The sequence below is a fragment of the Monodelphis domestica genome, chromosome 8 (genome assembly GCF_027887165.1).
Source record: "Monodelphis domestica isolate mMonDom1 chromosome 8, mMonDom1.pri, whole genome shotgun sequence".
NCBI lineage: Eukaryota > Metazoa > Chordata > Mammalia > Didelphimorphia > Didelphidae > Monodelphis > Monodelphis domestica.
Window position 1 is genome coordinate 206,939,610 of NC_077234.1, and position 15,527 is coordinate 206,955,136.

Consider the following 15,527-nt stretch of genomic DNA (forward strand, 5'->3'; position numbering starts at 1 on the left):
CAGAGTCATGACAAGAAGAAACTTTTGCACTCCCTACACTTGAATTTAATGTACTCTGTTTTAGCTCAAGGAAGTAATGGTTGATGAAAACTTGCAAAAAGACCATGTCTCACAGAAGCACATGGCTTTGGCCAGGGGATAATTCATTATGATTCATCATAACATCTCCTTTGTGCCTTTGGGGATGGGGGTTACCAGCAGGCCAACTAACCTCTCCCATTGAGCTTGGGAGACAAGGGGAAAAGCTTCCCTGGGCCAGTCTGGTCCCCGCCTCTGCCAAGACTGAGGGAGATCTGTGTGTAATCTGTGCTGGCCCCCTGACTCCCAGCTCAGTTCAGGAACCCAGTGCCTCTACCCACCCCACAGGAGCAGACTTGAGTCAGACATTTCCCTTTGCATCAAAAAGCCATAATTCAGATTTGTCTTGGAACCTTACTTTGGGGATAATAGTGGTCATTCACAGTTATTCAACTTATAGTATCATTACTGTGTCTAACATTCTCCTGGTTCTGTTAACTTCACTTTGCACCACTTTATATAAGTCTCTCCACTTTTTTCTGTGATCATCTTTTTGCCATTTCTCATGATACAATATTATTCTGTTACAGTCATATACCACAATTTATTTAGCCATTTCCCAATTGTTGGACATCCCTTCAGTTTCTAGTTCTTTACTGCCAAGACAAAAACTGTTATAAATATTTTTGTACAAGTAGATTCATTTTCCCTCTAATCTTTTACTGATATGGACCTAGTAATGATATTACTGAGTTGGACATGCACAGTTTTTGATCTTTAGGGTATGGTTCCAAATTGCTGTCAAGAATGTTTGTAATAGTTCACAGCTCCACCAATATTGCATCCATATTTGTCCACATCACTTCCAACTTTTATCATTTTCCTTTTCTTGTCATGTTGGCCAGTCCAATAGGCATGACATGGTACCTGGAATTGTTTAAATTTGCATTTCTCTAATCAACAGTTATTTGGAACATTTTTTAAATGATTAAGATTGTTTTCATTTCTTTATCTGAGAAATTTCTCTTCATATCTTTTGATCATTTGTCATTAGGGAAATGCTTCATAGTCTTATAAATTTTACTCAATTCTCTATATATTTAAGAAATGAAGCCTCTGTCAGTCACTTGCTTTAAAGATTTTTTTTTCTAATTTGTTGTTTGCCTTTTGATCTCGATTTCATTGGTTTTGTTTGTGCAGAAACTTTTTATTTAATGTAGTTAAAGCTATCTATTTTATTTTTCATAATTTTTCCATGTCTTTTCTAGCTATATTTTTCTCTTATGCATAGGTCTGACAGGAAAACAGGAAAATTGTTGGACTTTATAGTAGTATAGAGAAATGCTGATGATTTTTATGGGTTTATTTTATATCTTGCAACTTTGTTAAAGTGGTTAATTGTTTCAAATAGTTTTTTAATTGAGTCTCTGGGATTTTCTAGGCATGAAATCATATTACCTGCAAAGAGTGATAACTTAATTTCTTATTATTTATTCTAATTCCTTCATTTCCTTCAGTTTCTATTACAGGTGTATCCAGGTTTTCTAGGACAATATTGAATAGTAGTGGTCATCCTTGTTTCACTGCTAATCTTATTAAGAAGGCTTCTAGATTATCCCCATTACAGAGAATGTTTGGTTAAAGATATAATTTAGATATCAATTTTATTTATCATTTTGAGGAATGTTCCATTTATTCCAAAGCTTTTATCATCTCTTTAATAATCTTTGTTCCTCTTCCTCTTTCAACCTCAAAATAGAATCCAGACTCATTTCTTGGCCTGGATATTTATTTTCAAAATTTCTTCCAAATTATCTCAAATTCCTCTTCTTAAATTCTACTTCTGACCCACTTTACCATTAGACTCCTTTAAGATACCTAGTCAATTTCCTTCTTAAACTCAAATCCTTCTGCCTTCTCCCACTAGCTCTTCCTACAGAAGCCAGAATCAGTCAATTTTGGTGATAAGGTCTTGCAAACTAAATAAGGTGGTCACCAAACAGCAGGAATATGCATTGTCACCAGGCCTGTATTTTTTTTTTATTTTCATTTTCAGCTTGGGATAACCTGAGAATGATTTTTCCCAAAAGCAGAATTCAATATTACCTCAAGGTATAGTAGGCAATTGGAGTAAGACTTCTGTGGAATAGTCTTCATATTTAAGAGTTTTATGGTTGAGGTTTTCTAGACATGCCTGCATCAAAAAATTTGAGAAATAAAAATATAAATAGAGAAGAAAAGGAAAAAAGAAAATTGAACAATTATTTGTTAATTCTCTACTATGTGTCAGATACTGGGTTAAGCACTTCATAAATATTGTCTCATTTGATCCTGATAGGAAATAGTAATTAGAACTCTTCAGTAAGTCTTGAAATATTTCTACTTTCTGAACACTATTTACATACAGAGAAAGAACTTTGGAAATAGAAACACAGAAGAAAAGCAACTGCTTGATCACATGAGTCGATGGGAATATGATTAAGGATGTAGACTCTAAGAGATCACCATAATGCAAATATTAATAATATGGAAATAGGTCTTGATCAAAGACACATGTAAGACCCAGTGGAATTGCACATTTGCTATGGGGGGAGGAAGGGAGGAAAAGAACATGAATCATATAACTGTGGAAAAATATTCTAAATTAATTAATTAAATAAAAATTTCAAATTGAATATATATGTATATATAATTATAGTTTCTGAATAGATACCATCTGAGTCATTTGGTGAAAGCACTAACCTATTGTTTTTGACAGTGGCCTATGCAGAGAGGTTTCATTCTTATCATACTGAGAGCATGCTATGTTTGGGCAATTATTTTTCTATAACTTTAAAGAGCAAGTAACCTATTAAAATTTTTTTCTTCTAGTACATCCAGGGTGGTGTCCTTTTCAACATTTATTGTTAAGCAAGCTAAAAGTCATAAAATAGATTTTCATCAAATGTCTTAGCATAGAATATAGAAATAAAAAATAGAATAGAAAAAATTTTAGAAGATTAACAGATGATCAACATATTTTAGACTGTGGATGAGAGAGTTACAGACTGCATTGAAAGGACTTGGTTTGCAGGAAAACATTATGCAGGAAGAGAATGGAATTCTGATGTCAACTGGGATGGGGCTAGAATTAGAAAAGGAGATCAGCAGTTGGAGAGGGGGTTCTCTCTTTTGAACTTGAAGGGAGAGGAGCATCTTGCTGAGCTCAACCTGTTGTAATCCTTCATCTATCTGAAGAAAATCAGATTAGCCACCCTTCCTCAGTAGTGGATAGAGACTTTTTCCCTTTGGGGAAGATAAGAGACTACCCCCCCCAAAGATAGTGAATTGATCTCTTCAATAACTGTACATCCCTCTATATCAGGAAAATGCAACAGCCTGACTCCCCAATCTCACCAGGGACTCAGGTCCCAGACCTGAGCCCTCAACCTCTGAGGGGAATTTAGGTAAAAATAGAAATTAGGGATTTCCTAATTTTCCCTCTACCCTAAACCTACCCTTCTTAAATACTACAAAGCATAAATAGATCTCATGAATCCAGAAGAAACTGAACATCCTATTCATTTAATGTACTAAGGGAATCAGGGTAATATCTATTAAGGGAAGCAACCAGAAACCAGAGACTGAAGGGGATTTCCTCCTTTTCTCAGCTCTGGATCTTGATCAAATCTTTCACCTTCCCTTGTGTAACTCTACCTAAAAGAGGAAGTAGTGCTTCTTTTTATCTGTCCCCTCTCTCTCTTAGGTCCTTCAAACTTTAGTTCCTGATCTCCTGCAGGTACAAAGGTTAATTAACATGAGTTAATTCCTATACTTGTTAAACTTGATAATATATATTTTAATCAAATGTGTGATAAAATCATGAATCAATAGGAAATTGACTTTATATCATGGAATTCTATTGTTGAAAACAATGGGCTATGGCATTTCAACCAATTTAATGTCTAAAATGCCCATGATAATAAGATTTCTGATAATAATTGAAGTAGCAATATCTTTTGACTAAAAAGTAGAGGATGAGAAAAACTTATAATATCAAACATCCCCTCTTAAATATAAGGGAAGAAGAAAACGCTCTCCTGAGTTTAAAATCTGTAGATATGCTTCTGTGGGTCATGTATATATTTACATATAGATATATATACAGTAATACATGTGCATACATATAGATTTAGATATGCATATATAACTTAAGGACCCATCTGGTTATGTTGAGAGAGGCTTATCAAAGACTGGCCACAAGTTGTCTAAAATAGAGCAATTCTGAAAAATGCAATACTCTTATATTGGAGTATAAATGACTTTGAAGTGTGTTCCAATATCAAGAAAATAACAGACCCTTGAAGTCAATTTTAATAATTCAGGCCCTAAGCTGTTTATTGAGTTTTCTAAATATAGCAATAATTTTTTGGTCCTGAATTTTCTAGCTAATTACATCAGTATTCTATTTCACTTTGCTTTAGAGATACAAATAAAATTTTAGATGCTAGTTCATGTATTTCTCATTATTTAATGAAAAAATATTTTTCTACTTGTTTTTTTATTACATCATTAATAGTAATAAGTGTCTTCTTTTATACATGTAATAGAGATTGCAAATTATCTTTCTCTTGTGTCCACCAATGATGGCTCAATACTTCACTTCACCTCTAGTCATTGTTTCCAATAGGAATGGTGGCTTTTGGTATTTTGAAAAATCACACCATTTATCTCTAGATAGAGTTAGGTATAGAAATAACAGTTGTATGGAGGGGAAGATGGGTCCTAGGAAATCTGTCAAGCCTCAAGTCTAATTGAAAGTGATCATTTATTCAAGAAGCTTTTGAATTAATTGCCTTGCAAGGTTCCTTATTTTCTATGTCTATGATGAATTTATGGCTCAATGACCTCTAAATTCCTTTTCATTCTTAAATCTATAATCTAATGCCTTATGGAACTACCTTTGATCAATATGGCACTACAGATAGAAATCCACTTAGGAGTTGAGATGAAAAGTTGTAGTCTTGACTTTTAGGCAAAGTTGTATGAGGATAAAGGGTGGTAGATTATAGAACAACAAATGAATAAAAAGGTAAAAGAGCCCTTTATTTGACATTTCATTGAGAACTAGTCATAGGAAGATGAAGATAAGAAAATGATGGAATATAGTCTATAACCATGAGACTGGCTTCTTATAGTTATAATACTAATTGAGGGTGGCAAAAGAGCACCACTGTCATCTGTTGGAGAAATGCTAGCCACACTGTGCTGGACAACAGAAAATATCTCAACTTGAATGGGGAAGTGGCAATAATCCTTCTATCTCCTGGGAGCCAGAGAAAACTCAAAGTAGAAAGATAATATAAAAAAAAACAAGCAAAATGGTCAAAAGAACAGTGGTAGTAATAATTGGTGATAAACAATTACAAATGTAGGGTTAAGGGACATTTGCTGAAGTAAAACATTAAAGGGGAAATGTACTAGGAGCCTATTTAGGGCAGTACATTATGTGACATATAATATAGACCTCTAGGAAGGATTACTTATAAAAAGATGTCAGTTTCTCCCAGAAGACCTTCATGAATCCAATTTGTTTCCTTCAAACTGTAAATATACCTATTGTTTCTTTGAGATGTCTGATCCATGTCCTGGCAAATGTAATTCTTGACAATATCCAAAGTAATGCCAATAATGAAGCTATACATCCCTATTAGTAGGGTCTTTTCATCCCTAACCCTTATTCTGAGCATACACTTGAATGTAATTGGTATCTTTAAAGTATGGTTTTGACCTTTTCCTTCTTTATTTTTGTCCTTTTGAAGGTGGAGAGAGAGTTGGAGTCAAAAAGTGCTGGGTTTGAAACATAATTCATACTCAATTTTATCTATCCCTTTAGCTTGTTCATCAGTTATATCATACCCTCTAATTGTGGGTTTTCCAGAAATCACAATACATCTTGTGCTCTATTCTCTCATCTTCCCATATCCTTTCATGATGACCTTATTAGTTTCCATGAGTTTAATTATCATCTCTATTCAGAAGATTCATTGATCTATAGATCCAATCCAAATCTCTCCCTTGAGTTCTAAGACCACTTGCCCAATTTCCTATTAGAAATTTAAAAATGGATTCCTAACCATATCTTAAACTTAACATGATCAACAAGGGGCTTATGCTTGCCTCCAAAATCTCCTTTCTCTAAAACTCCCTGTTTCCTTCCAATGCACCATCATCTTAGAGTCATAATTTCAGTATTCTCCTCAACTCCTTCCATTTTCTCAACCACATACTAACTCAAGTTCCAAAACTTGCATTTTTTAAACATTCTCATCTATTGCATTCAATTCTCTACCCCCACACACAGCTGTCATTTCAGTTCATTCAGCATCAACTGTCACATAAATGATGTTGCCTCCTAATAATTTTCCCTGCTTCAAGTCTACTAATATTCATTCATGCTCTCTAAAGCTATCTTCAAAGTGATTTTCCTTTTAGGTTAAATTCTTTACTCAGTAATCTCCAGTGCCTCCCTTTGGCCTCAGTTTAACTTTTAAAATGTTCACATCCTGTTCTAGCACATCTTTAAAAACTCATCATATTTATTTCACTCTTCCACTTTGAAACCAGCCAAAATGACCTTTCTATTCCTCAAAAAAGGCAATCCATTTCCAATTCCCATGGTTTTGCACCAACTGTTCCCCATGCCCAGAATACAAACCTTCCTCATTTCTTCATAGAGTTCTTTCTTTCAAAATAAAACTCAAGGAATACCTTCTACAAGACCCCTTTCCTGATTCTCCCAATTGCTAGTCATTCCTACCAAACTTTTTATATTAAAAACTTTGTTTTTGTCTATATTTATTTTCTTTATATTTATTCTATGTATACTTATTCTTGTAGTTATCTATCCAATAGGATATGAGGTCCTTGTGAATAGACATTATTTCATTATTTGTACTGCTCTTTGATTTGCATAGTGTCTCACACATATTAGATCATAAATTTAGACTACAGGTGCCTGTTGATTAGTTGATTGTGATCTTAGTAGATTTGAGCGATAGTTGCCTTATTTGTAAAATGAGGAAAATAATAGTACTGACCTCACAAGGTTGTGTGGATTAAATGAAATATTATATATAGATATACTTTGCAAATTGTAATGTACTACATAAATGTCCATTATTGCCATAATCATTATTACCCTTATTCACTTTTGGTCCATTCTATTCTATTCTATTCTATTCTATTAAAATAAGAGACTTTATTGGAGGTTTATTCTATCCTTCTGCTCTGTCCATGGTAGCTGATTATTCATGAACTTGTGATAAAGATTTTTGTTCTTTGTTCCTAGACTTAGGATTACTCTTCCAATAAGTGGAATAGTGAGAGGGGAAGAGGAAGAGTTGAAGAAGGGTTGGTAGAGAAATAAGGGAGTCAGAGTACTATGGATATTACTTCAACACGAGTATAGGGCAACTCTTGCCTATGGAGGACTATTTGTGTTATTAAGAGATACTATTTTGAATTAGTCTCTCCTTGACAACTAGCCTTATAATTATATGTATTTTTCCTAAAAGCCAATTCCACACCAAGAAGGTCCTGGAAAGGATATATACGTCAGATGCCCGTGATTACTAAGAACAGTTAAAATGAATGGTTGATAACTAGGTGCAACTTATATTTTTGTTAAAAAACAAACCAAAAACATTTATGTTTTACTCTTCCATTCCAAAACTGTATACAAAGATACTAACTAGCCAGTTCGCCTACTGATGGATACAAACAATGGATGTTCTAGAGCAAGTGCTCCACCCACAGCACCAAGCATTTAACTCCAACTCATTTTAAACCCACTGTGGTATCCTTTTGAGTAAAATAGCTTCCACTCTATGCTTATATGGAACTCTGATGCCCTCTAATGGTTTATTTAAAACACATCATTCTGTACATTGAATTTGAGAGGGAAATGCTGACAGGACAAGTTGAAATGGTAGGTTCCATCTCAGTGTAAACACTTCAGTCCAAAATAAAAAATATATTATTAAGTAATAATGTTTAATAAAAAATATAAATTACCTTAAAAAGTAGAAGTTTCTACAAGTTCCCAAGTTTGAGTAATGGCTAAATTAAATCATGATTCCCAGTCAAAAATGTCTTTATCTTATTTGTTAGATATATAGTTATCAGAATAGCATCTAATAGGAATAACATCAATAAAATTGTGCTTACATTAGTTAATATTAAACACTGAGAATATATACATTGTATCCAATTAAATTAATATTCTGAAATTGTTCATTTATTTTCAAAGTTTATATATAATCTTTACGCAATAAAGACTCACTTTTGATGCCATTTGCTTTATAAATATGGGCAAAATAGCATAAATAAAACACAAGGAAAATCTTTACCTAAATCCAAAAAAGAAAAAAAATAATCACAACTAGAGTTCAAAATACATTTTTATTCCCTCCCTCCTGAGTCTTTGTTCATTTTGCTCACAATTAATCTGTTATAAACCTCTGTTGTTATATCATTTTCCTTACTTTTAGATACAACGTTTCTATCACCGTAAATTTAGTTTTTTTTTAATTTGTGTATTGACACTATTATAATACAAATTTCTAAGTGACCTATAGCCATTTTACAATATTTAGAATTGAAAGATATCTTAGGTTCATCGAGTCTAACTTCTTCACTTTAGAAGACAAAACAAATTAAGATGCTAAATGACATCTGTATTCCTACAAAGAGGCAATGAAAACAGCAAGGATTGGAACCTAGTAATTTACTTTCAAATCCATGCTCATTCTTCTTATGGTACCTAGACCTGATATTCAATCCACTAATAATTCAAGGTCATGAAATATCAAGGCTTTTAGGACATAAATTAATAGAATTTAGAACTCAAAGAGCCCTTATTCCTCACCCAGTCTGCAGGAAACCTTTCCTATTACTTCTTAAACCGCAGAACCTCTACTTAGTTGATAATCTCCACTTTATTCTTTAAATACCTTATTTGTAAATAGTCTTTTGCTTGTAGTCTTCTCCCATCAGATTGTGAACTCCTTGGAGGCTAATAGTTTTCCCCCTTTCTGTGTATCTTCAGCACCAAGCACAGAGCCTTTAGCACTTAATAAGTGCTTGTTAATTTGACCTAATCTATAATTTTCATTTTACTGATGAGGAAAATGAAGTAGTTTTGGTTTGATATGAACAAATAGTTTCACATATCCTGTATTTTCTTGCTTTTTATGGCTGTGGCTGCCAGTGAAACCTTTATCATAATTAGGAATCTTCTTCTCTGGGTGCATGGTTTTATAATTCAAGATACATAATATTTCACTGTTTTTATTCCAACATATCCCTAGATGCTTCTATTTTCTGACAGTTCACACTATGCTATGAAAGCTCTTATACCCCTTCCCTAAACCCCACCCCACTCCATATTTAGCTTCTGGAACAAGGAAAAATGTTCAAATAAATACTACCTATTGTCTTTTTAACTCCATTCAACCTCCAGTTAACTTCTTTGACAGACTAATCTTGACTTCCACTCCTCAAATGTGTTATCTTTAGCTATTAGAATTCAAGCTCCTGGGGGCAGGGGTGGTTTTGTCTTTTGGATTAATAGTACCTACATGTAACATAGTCCTTAAAACCTGTTAAACACTTAATAATCCCTTTTCATTCATTCTTTCACTAACCACCTCCTCCCACATACACATACACACAATATTACTATATTATTATTAATCCAGACCTGTGTTTTCCTTAGTAAAATTATGGTAAGGAAATTCTGCCATTATCCATTTTAAAAATTATTGAAAAGGAGAGTAATAATTATTCAATTTGCCTAATTAAGAAATGGAATGCCCTTCAAAGCTATCACTGGTTACATAATAATTTAATTTGGCATTGAAATATATTAATTATTACATGCTTTGAACACATGCAAACTTGTGAAGGTATAACTTGTGCATTTCAGACATTTATATTCTTGTGCCCTATTCTAAACATGCATTTTCAATAAGGCAGTGAAGTGTTACATGATTTTATCTCAATATATAATGACTTTGATAAGTGCTCTGCCTTAGGAATGTGGATGAATAGACATACAATCAAAGATCTATTGTTGTTCTACATTGAAAAAGTTAAAAAAGGAGTATATATGTAACATGAGGTAGAAAACTGAGTTGACCTACACTTGCATTGTCAGCAATGGATAAAAAAAATAACCTCAAAAACTGGTATGAAAAAAAATTGTGTGTAATCTTGAATTATTTTTATTTGCTGTTTGCATTTTGAACCAGGTGCTTGTGAAGTCACAGGGTATTCTTTTATGCTTTCATAAATCTAAGGGCTTTATGATATATAGGACCATATTGAATCAATTGTTTGAGAAGGATTCTTTATATACATTTTATATTTCCTTTCACCACATCATTCTTAATATATTCCTCTTTCTCCATTATTTTCTAGCCAAGAGGCAAGCATAATTCAGTGAGCATTCCCATTTTGTAGGTCAGAACACTGAGGTAAAATGTGATTAAACAGTTTATTCAATTCTATAATGAGTTAGCAGTAAAAGCATGACTCACCAGAGTTTAGTTGCCTTGAAATCTAATATTATTGAAAGGGTTACTTACTTGCTTCTTCCTACTGCAGAAAACTCAGTGCTATGAAATAGGAAAAGATGGAAAACACAAATTGCCTAAAATGCCAAACTACTGTTAAGGATTTTATTCTAGGTCAACTTTATTATGTGTATATGAGTTAATGAAGATACCACTATTCAAAGAGAAGAAAAAGTGTTTAACTTGTATTTTATTTACTCAAACTCAGAGGTACAGGATGAAGTCTCCAGGAAGTTGGTAGAATCTGAGCAAAAATATAGTTTAAATTTAAAGTCTTGGGCAGGCATCCTGTCATGTCGCAATGGCCTCCTCTTGGCCTCTGCCACTAGTAAGATGTTTGCAGTGTCTGCCCGGTGACAGCTTCAGTTCACATCTAGTCAATTTTGCTCCCTTCATTCCTACATATATTCTCACCTGCCATCATTAGAAGACTGCCAAAAATGTCACTCAAGGCCATCAATTCACTTAAAAGGAGGTACAGGAACCTTTCCCAGACAGGACTTACTGTTGACACTTCTGGCTCCACCTCTAATAAAGAGATCTGACTCTTCTTAATACAATATTGGCCTGTCAGCCCATTTGTTAAGTGTGTGGCGGCCTCTGCCGGGATACAGCTGCATCCAAACGTTACACTACCCTAAGAAGACATGTGGAAGCTTAGGAGAGGTGAGAGAAAGAGAAAAGAGTGTGTGTATATGGGGGGTGGAGGGGAGGGAGAGAGAGAGAAATCTGCAAGAGGGAAGCAGTGCATCCTGGAAGGAGGAGCTGAAGAGGGAGCCGCTTGGATCCAAAGCAGTGAGCGGGTGAGCGTACCCTCCCTCCATCCCGTTCCACTTGGGAAAGCGGTGGGAACTTCAAGAGATAGAGTATGTGGTGGTGACAGCGGAGACATCTGCACCAGGCAGCTTGGGTTGGGGAGGAAGAGGGTACCTGGAGGGGAAGGAGAGAAAAAGGAATTTGCAGAACATCTTATTAACCTCTCTTCTCATGTCCAGCGCAGTTGGTAAGCTGGGGAGTGTAAAGGGGGAGAGATATTGAAAGGAGGGTGGAGGTAGGACATGATTCGACCCTATGGAGAAGAGATGGGGGAGGTGGTGGTGAAATAGGGGTAGGGCACGCGATGGGGAGAGGGGTCCTCAGCCTCCTTTGGGGAGTAAATGACCCTTCCGGGACAGGGAGAGAGAGCCTGGCCACTGCTGGTTGAAGTGTTTTTGAATAGGGGAGAGACAGACCCCAGACAGAGGGAACAATGTGTCGCCTTTCCTTCTGGGAAGTGCCCAGAACCCAGAGCAGAACAGAATCTGGTACAGGGAGAAGAGAAATAACTGAATCTGATGTCAGGGAGAGCCCGGGAAGAGTGCAAACTTTACCTAGCCAGACTCTGTGGGGCAAATCATATCCCAGAGATGGGAGGGTGGACATGGAAAACGGATAGAATAGGGGATAGCGCAGCCGGTACTGGATGAGGAGTAACAAGCTGTCGGATTGTTTTCGAGGTGCAGAGCTGCTTTCAAAGGGGCTGCCTTTGCCCACCTCCCCCAGCCCAGAGACCGCCGCTGCAGAGGAAGAAAGGGCTCGGAGGGTTGCTGAGAGGGGTGTCGATCTTGGAAGTACAAATATTTTCTTTCTTTTTCTTCCCGCCCTCTTCTCCCACCTCGCCCCACAGTGCCCCCATCTCCATTTCGCCCCCACCCCCCTCAATCCAGCCTCCAAGTGTCCTTGCTGTTTAAAGTGCTGAGGGAAGAGGTGTGTATTTAGCGCGCTAAGGGCTATGGCCAGGAACCGTATTTATCTTTGTATATCTCCCTGCGCTAAGTCCATAATAGGCGCTTATTGAATTTGTCAATATCTCTCCTTCCCTTCTTTGCCCTCCCTTCCAGGCACCTAGGTAAGTTTTTCCTTTTTTGGTTTGCTTGCTTTTTAAGAGTTGAGGCTGGGAGGCTGGGACTAGGTGCAGCCTGGTGTATTGCAGTGAGATTCCGAGGGGGCAGCTAACCATGGATCAACTGGCAAAGGCTTTAGTGTGAAGCTTCTACCAGTCCAGACCCGAAATTTGCAAGGAGGGAAAACCCATAGATGAAATAACATTGGGTAATTCATGGAGATGCGGAGGAAAAGGGAAAGGGTGGGAGATCTGGAAGTAGGTTGGGAACGGGGAAGAGAAGTGAGAAAGGAAAGAAAAGGTGAGGAAGAACTGAAAGGTGGGGTAGATTTCCTGATGATTGTTGAAATTTCCCCAGGAGGGAGAAGCAGGGGTCGAGTTAGCGATAAGAGAAAGCTGGAGTGGATACAGTGCTCCGACTCCGCAATACTCCCGATTCCCTCCCACCTCCACGCACCCTGGCACACACACGAGGATGGTGTTCCCAGCTAGAGAGCTTACGCAGTGATCTGGAGACCCCCTGGGGCTCCTTACCTCTTTCCTTCAGTACCTAGTGCAGAGGACACTGGAAGAGAAAGAAAGAAACCCCTTTCTTTTTTTCTCCTTCCCACCACCTCCCATTCCCTGGCTGTTATATTCCTGGTTATATGCCAGTTACATGGGAACCCAAAGGCGAAGAGGCTGGGGGTAGGTGACCTCTGACTCTGGAGACCTTCTGCATTTAAACCTGCCTTGGGGGTAGGCACTAGAACCCATTTTTAACGATCTAGACTAAAAGTGTTGATTGTGATGCCTCGCTTTGGGGAACTGGCATCAGCGATTCTCAGGAACAAAGTACAATGAAAGCAGGCAGGCTGCATGTATGTGCAGATGTGTATTGGTTTGGATTGCACGAAGAAAAAGCACATTCCCTGGATTTGAGTCCTTAGCCAAGAGAAAAAGAACTACAGCGTTCAATTCTTTAACACGTAAATTAGGGCTCACAACAGAGCTGAGAGACAGATTTCTCCCAAATATAATAATTATTAGGGTATTTAGTCATTGAGGAAGCCATCCAAGAAAGTGGCAACCCTTTTAATAAGCAGTTATTACATTATAGTAATTCTGCTCCGTAGACTGATCCACACAAAAGTGACCTTTGTCCTCTTTTCCAAAAAATTCTCCTGACACCTTGCAGTAAAAGGAGTGAGCTGGCTTTGAACATTTAAGGGAAATGATATTCTCTAAAGGAGAAATTCACATACCAACAAATGTATAATCCACTTTCTCAGAAAATACCATATCTTTAATCTAAGGACCACTTGGGTAATTGTTACATTCACAAAGAGTAAGAGGTTAAAATTAAATAGTTGGTTTAATGGTTTAAAAATTAAAAGCATGATTCTACATTTTATTTTATATTTAAATGTGGAAAATAAAGCATTATGCTAATTTACTTGTACTGTATTTTATTGCCTTCTGAAAACGAAAGTCTCAAGGGAGAGAGTATTAGAATTGTACTTGTATAATGACATCAAAATGTATCCTAATATTTCTTTATTTATGAATAGTTAAAAAATGAGCCTTTGCAGCATGGTTTGGTTCCAAGCTGTTTATCACTGAGACATTCATGGGCATATGTTCTTTTCTTTTTATTCATTCCAGTCTAAGGATCAAGGTGGAAAAGAGAATTTTCCCCAAAATTCAACCACTTCAATTATCATTCTTATTGGGAATGGACAATGGAATGTTTTCTAGCTTTGTCATGATCAAAAACCTCCTTCTCTTTTGCATTTCCATGAATTTAGCCAGTCACTTTGGGTAAGTTTTCTGTTTTTTTCAATCAATATGTTTTATAACAGCAACAAATATGTTCAGTTAAAAAATTTGTTCTGTGAATCATAGATTTAGAGCTAAGAGGGAATCTTATAGGCCATTTGACCTAGCCTTCTTATTTTGCTAAGGAGAAAAATGACTTCAAGAGAAGCCAAGTGATTTATTAAAGATCTTATCAGTAATAAAGTACAGAGCTGAGATTTGAACCTATCCTTTGATTTTTAATGCAATGAACTGAAGAATACATTCAAGTTCTTTGCCCACCTAGAGATCCCTGTACCCTCATGGTCCTACTGGCTAGAAGTAGCATTAAATGAAACTTTCTTTGTTAGATTGGCCACCTGAAGTGTAGATTCTGAAGTGAGTCAGAGAATAGTGGTAAATTTATAACCTTAAGAAAGGAAGCAATTTGACTCAAAATCAGCAGTGTTTTTCTTATTCAGGTTAAAACTATATTCAGAGGTTTAATCCTCATTTGGACAATTTTTCTTGGAAAATATGGTTGACAAAATTTGATAGCTATTGTTCCCTCACTCATAGTAGGTTATGAAACATATGGTATCATTTGAATGTTATGATTATCTGCTCACGACATTGAAAATGTATGCCAAATTTACTCAATAACCTTGGCTTTATGTTGACTTTAAATGTCTGAAAAGTCACCTTGAAGCTGCATATGATCAAGGATTCCTTGCATTGTTATTTCCATTATAGTCTTTTGTGTGATTTTTAATGTTAACACTAGAGCCACTTAAAATATCATTTTACTCAAAATGACACTATGATCATTTCAAAGAAACTCATTCTTTTCACATACAGGTCTTCTCACCTCTTTGGATTATTCAGACCAATAAGGGAAGCATTTCTTAGCACAGATGAGATAAAATTAGGAGGAAAAATTTTAAAGAGAATATCACAGAAAGTTTCCAGAGCTCTAGAACTATTAGATCAAAGAATTCTTCTAAGGAGAATTCCTTTAAAACGAAAATATAGCAATTAATAGCTTTAAGATAGCAAATGATTCTGCACCCCCTGATTCCTGGTGCAATGATACATATTTTCCCAATAGCCATTCTACTCTGTTTGTAATCCAGCACTTTTCAATGTACATTGTTTTCAGTTCAACAAATTAGGGTTCCTTAGAAATTTGCAATAGCCTTTTGGCATCTGTACCAATGGTTTTTGAATTTCATAGT

General features: G+C 36.0%; 1 protein-coding gene across 15 annotated transcripts in view; it reads left to right on the forward strand.

The window, feature by feature from the left end:
* Window positions 1-11,127: 11,127 nt before the first annotated feature.
* GABRA5 (gamma-aminobutyric acid type A receptor subunit alpha5) overlaps window positions 11,128-15,527 on the forward strand; it is a 122,633-nt gene continuing 118,233 nt past the window's right edge. Inside the window, exons 1-4 of one of the 15 annotated variants that reach the window (XM_056807070.1) lie at window positions 11,282-11,300; window positions 11,352-11,437; window positions 12,137-12,244; window positions 14,161-14,316. In XM_056807070.1, coding sequence (XP_056663048.1) covers window positions 14,231-14,316 — 86 coding nt within the window. In that variant the 5' untranslated portion in view covers window positions 11,282-11,300; window positions 11,352-11,437; window positions 12,137-12,244; window positions 14,161-14,230. Of the gene's footprint in view, window positions 11,638-12,130; window positions 12,523-14,160; window positions 14,317-15,527 lie in introns of all 15 variants that reach the window. The other 14 variants (XM_056807072.1, XM_007501054.3, XM_056807071.1 and 11 more) reach the window with 14 other exon arrangements.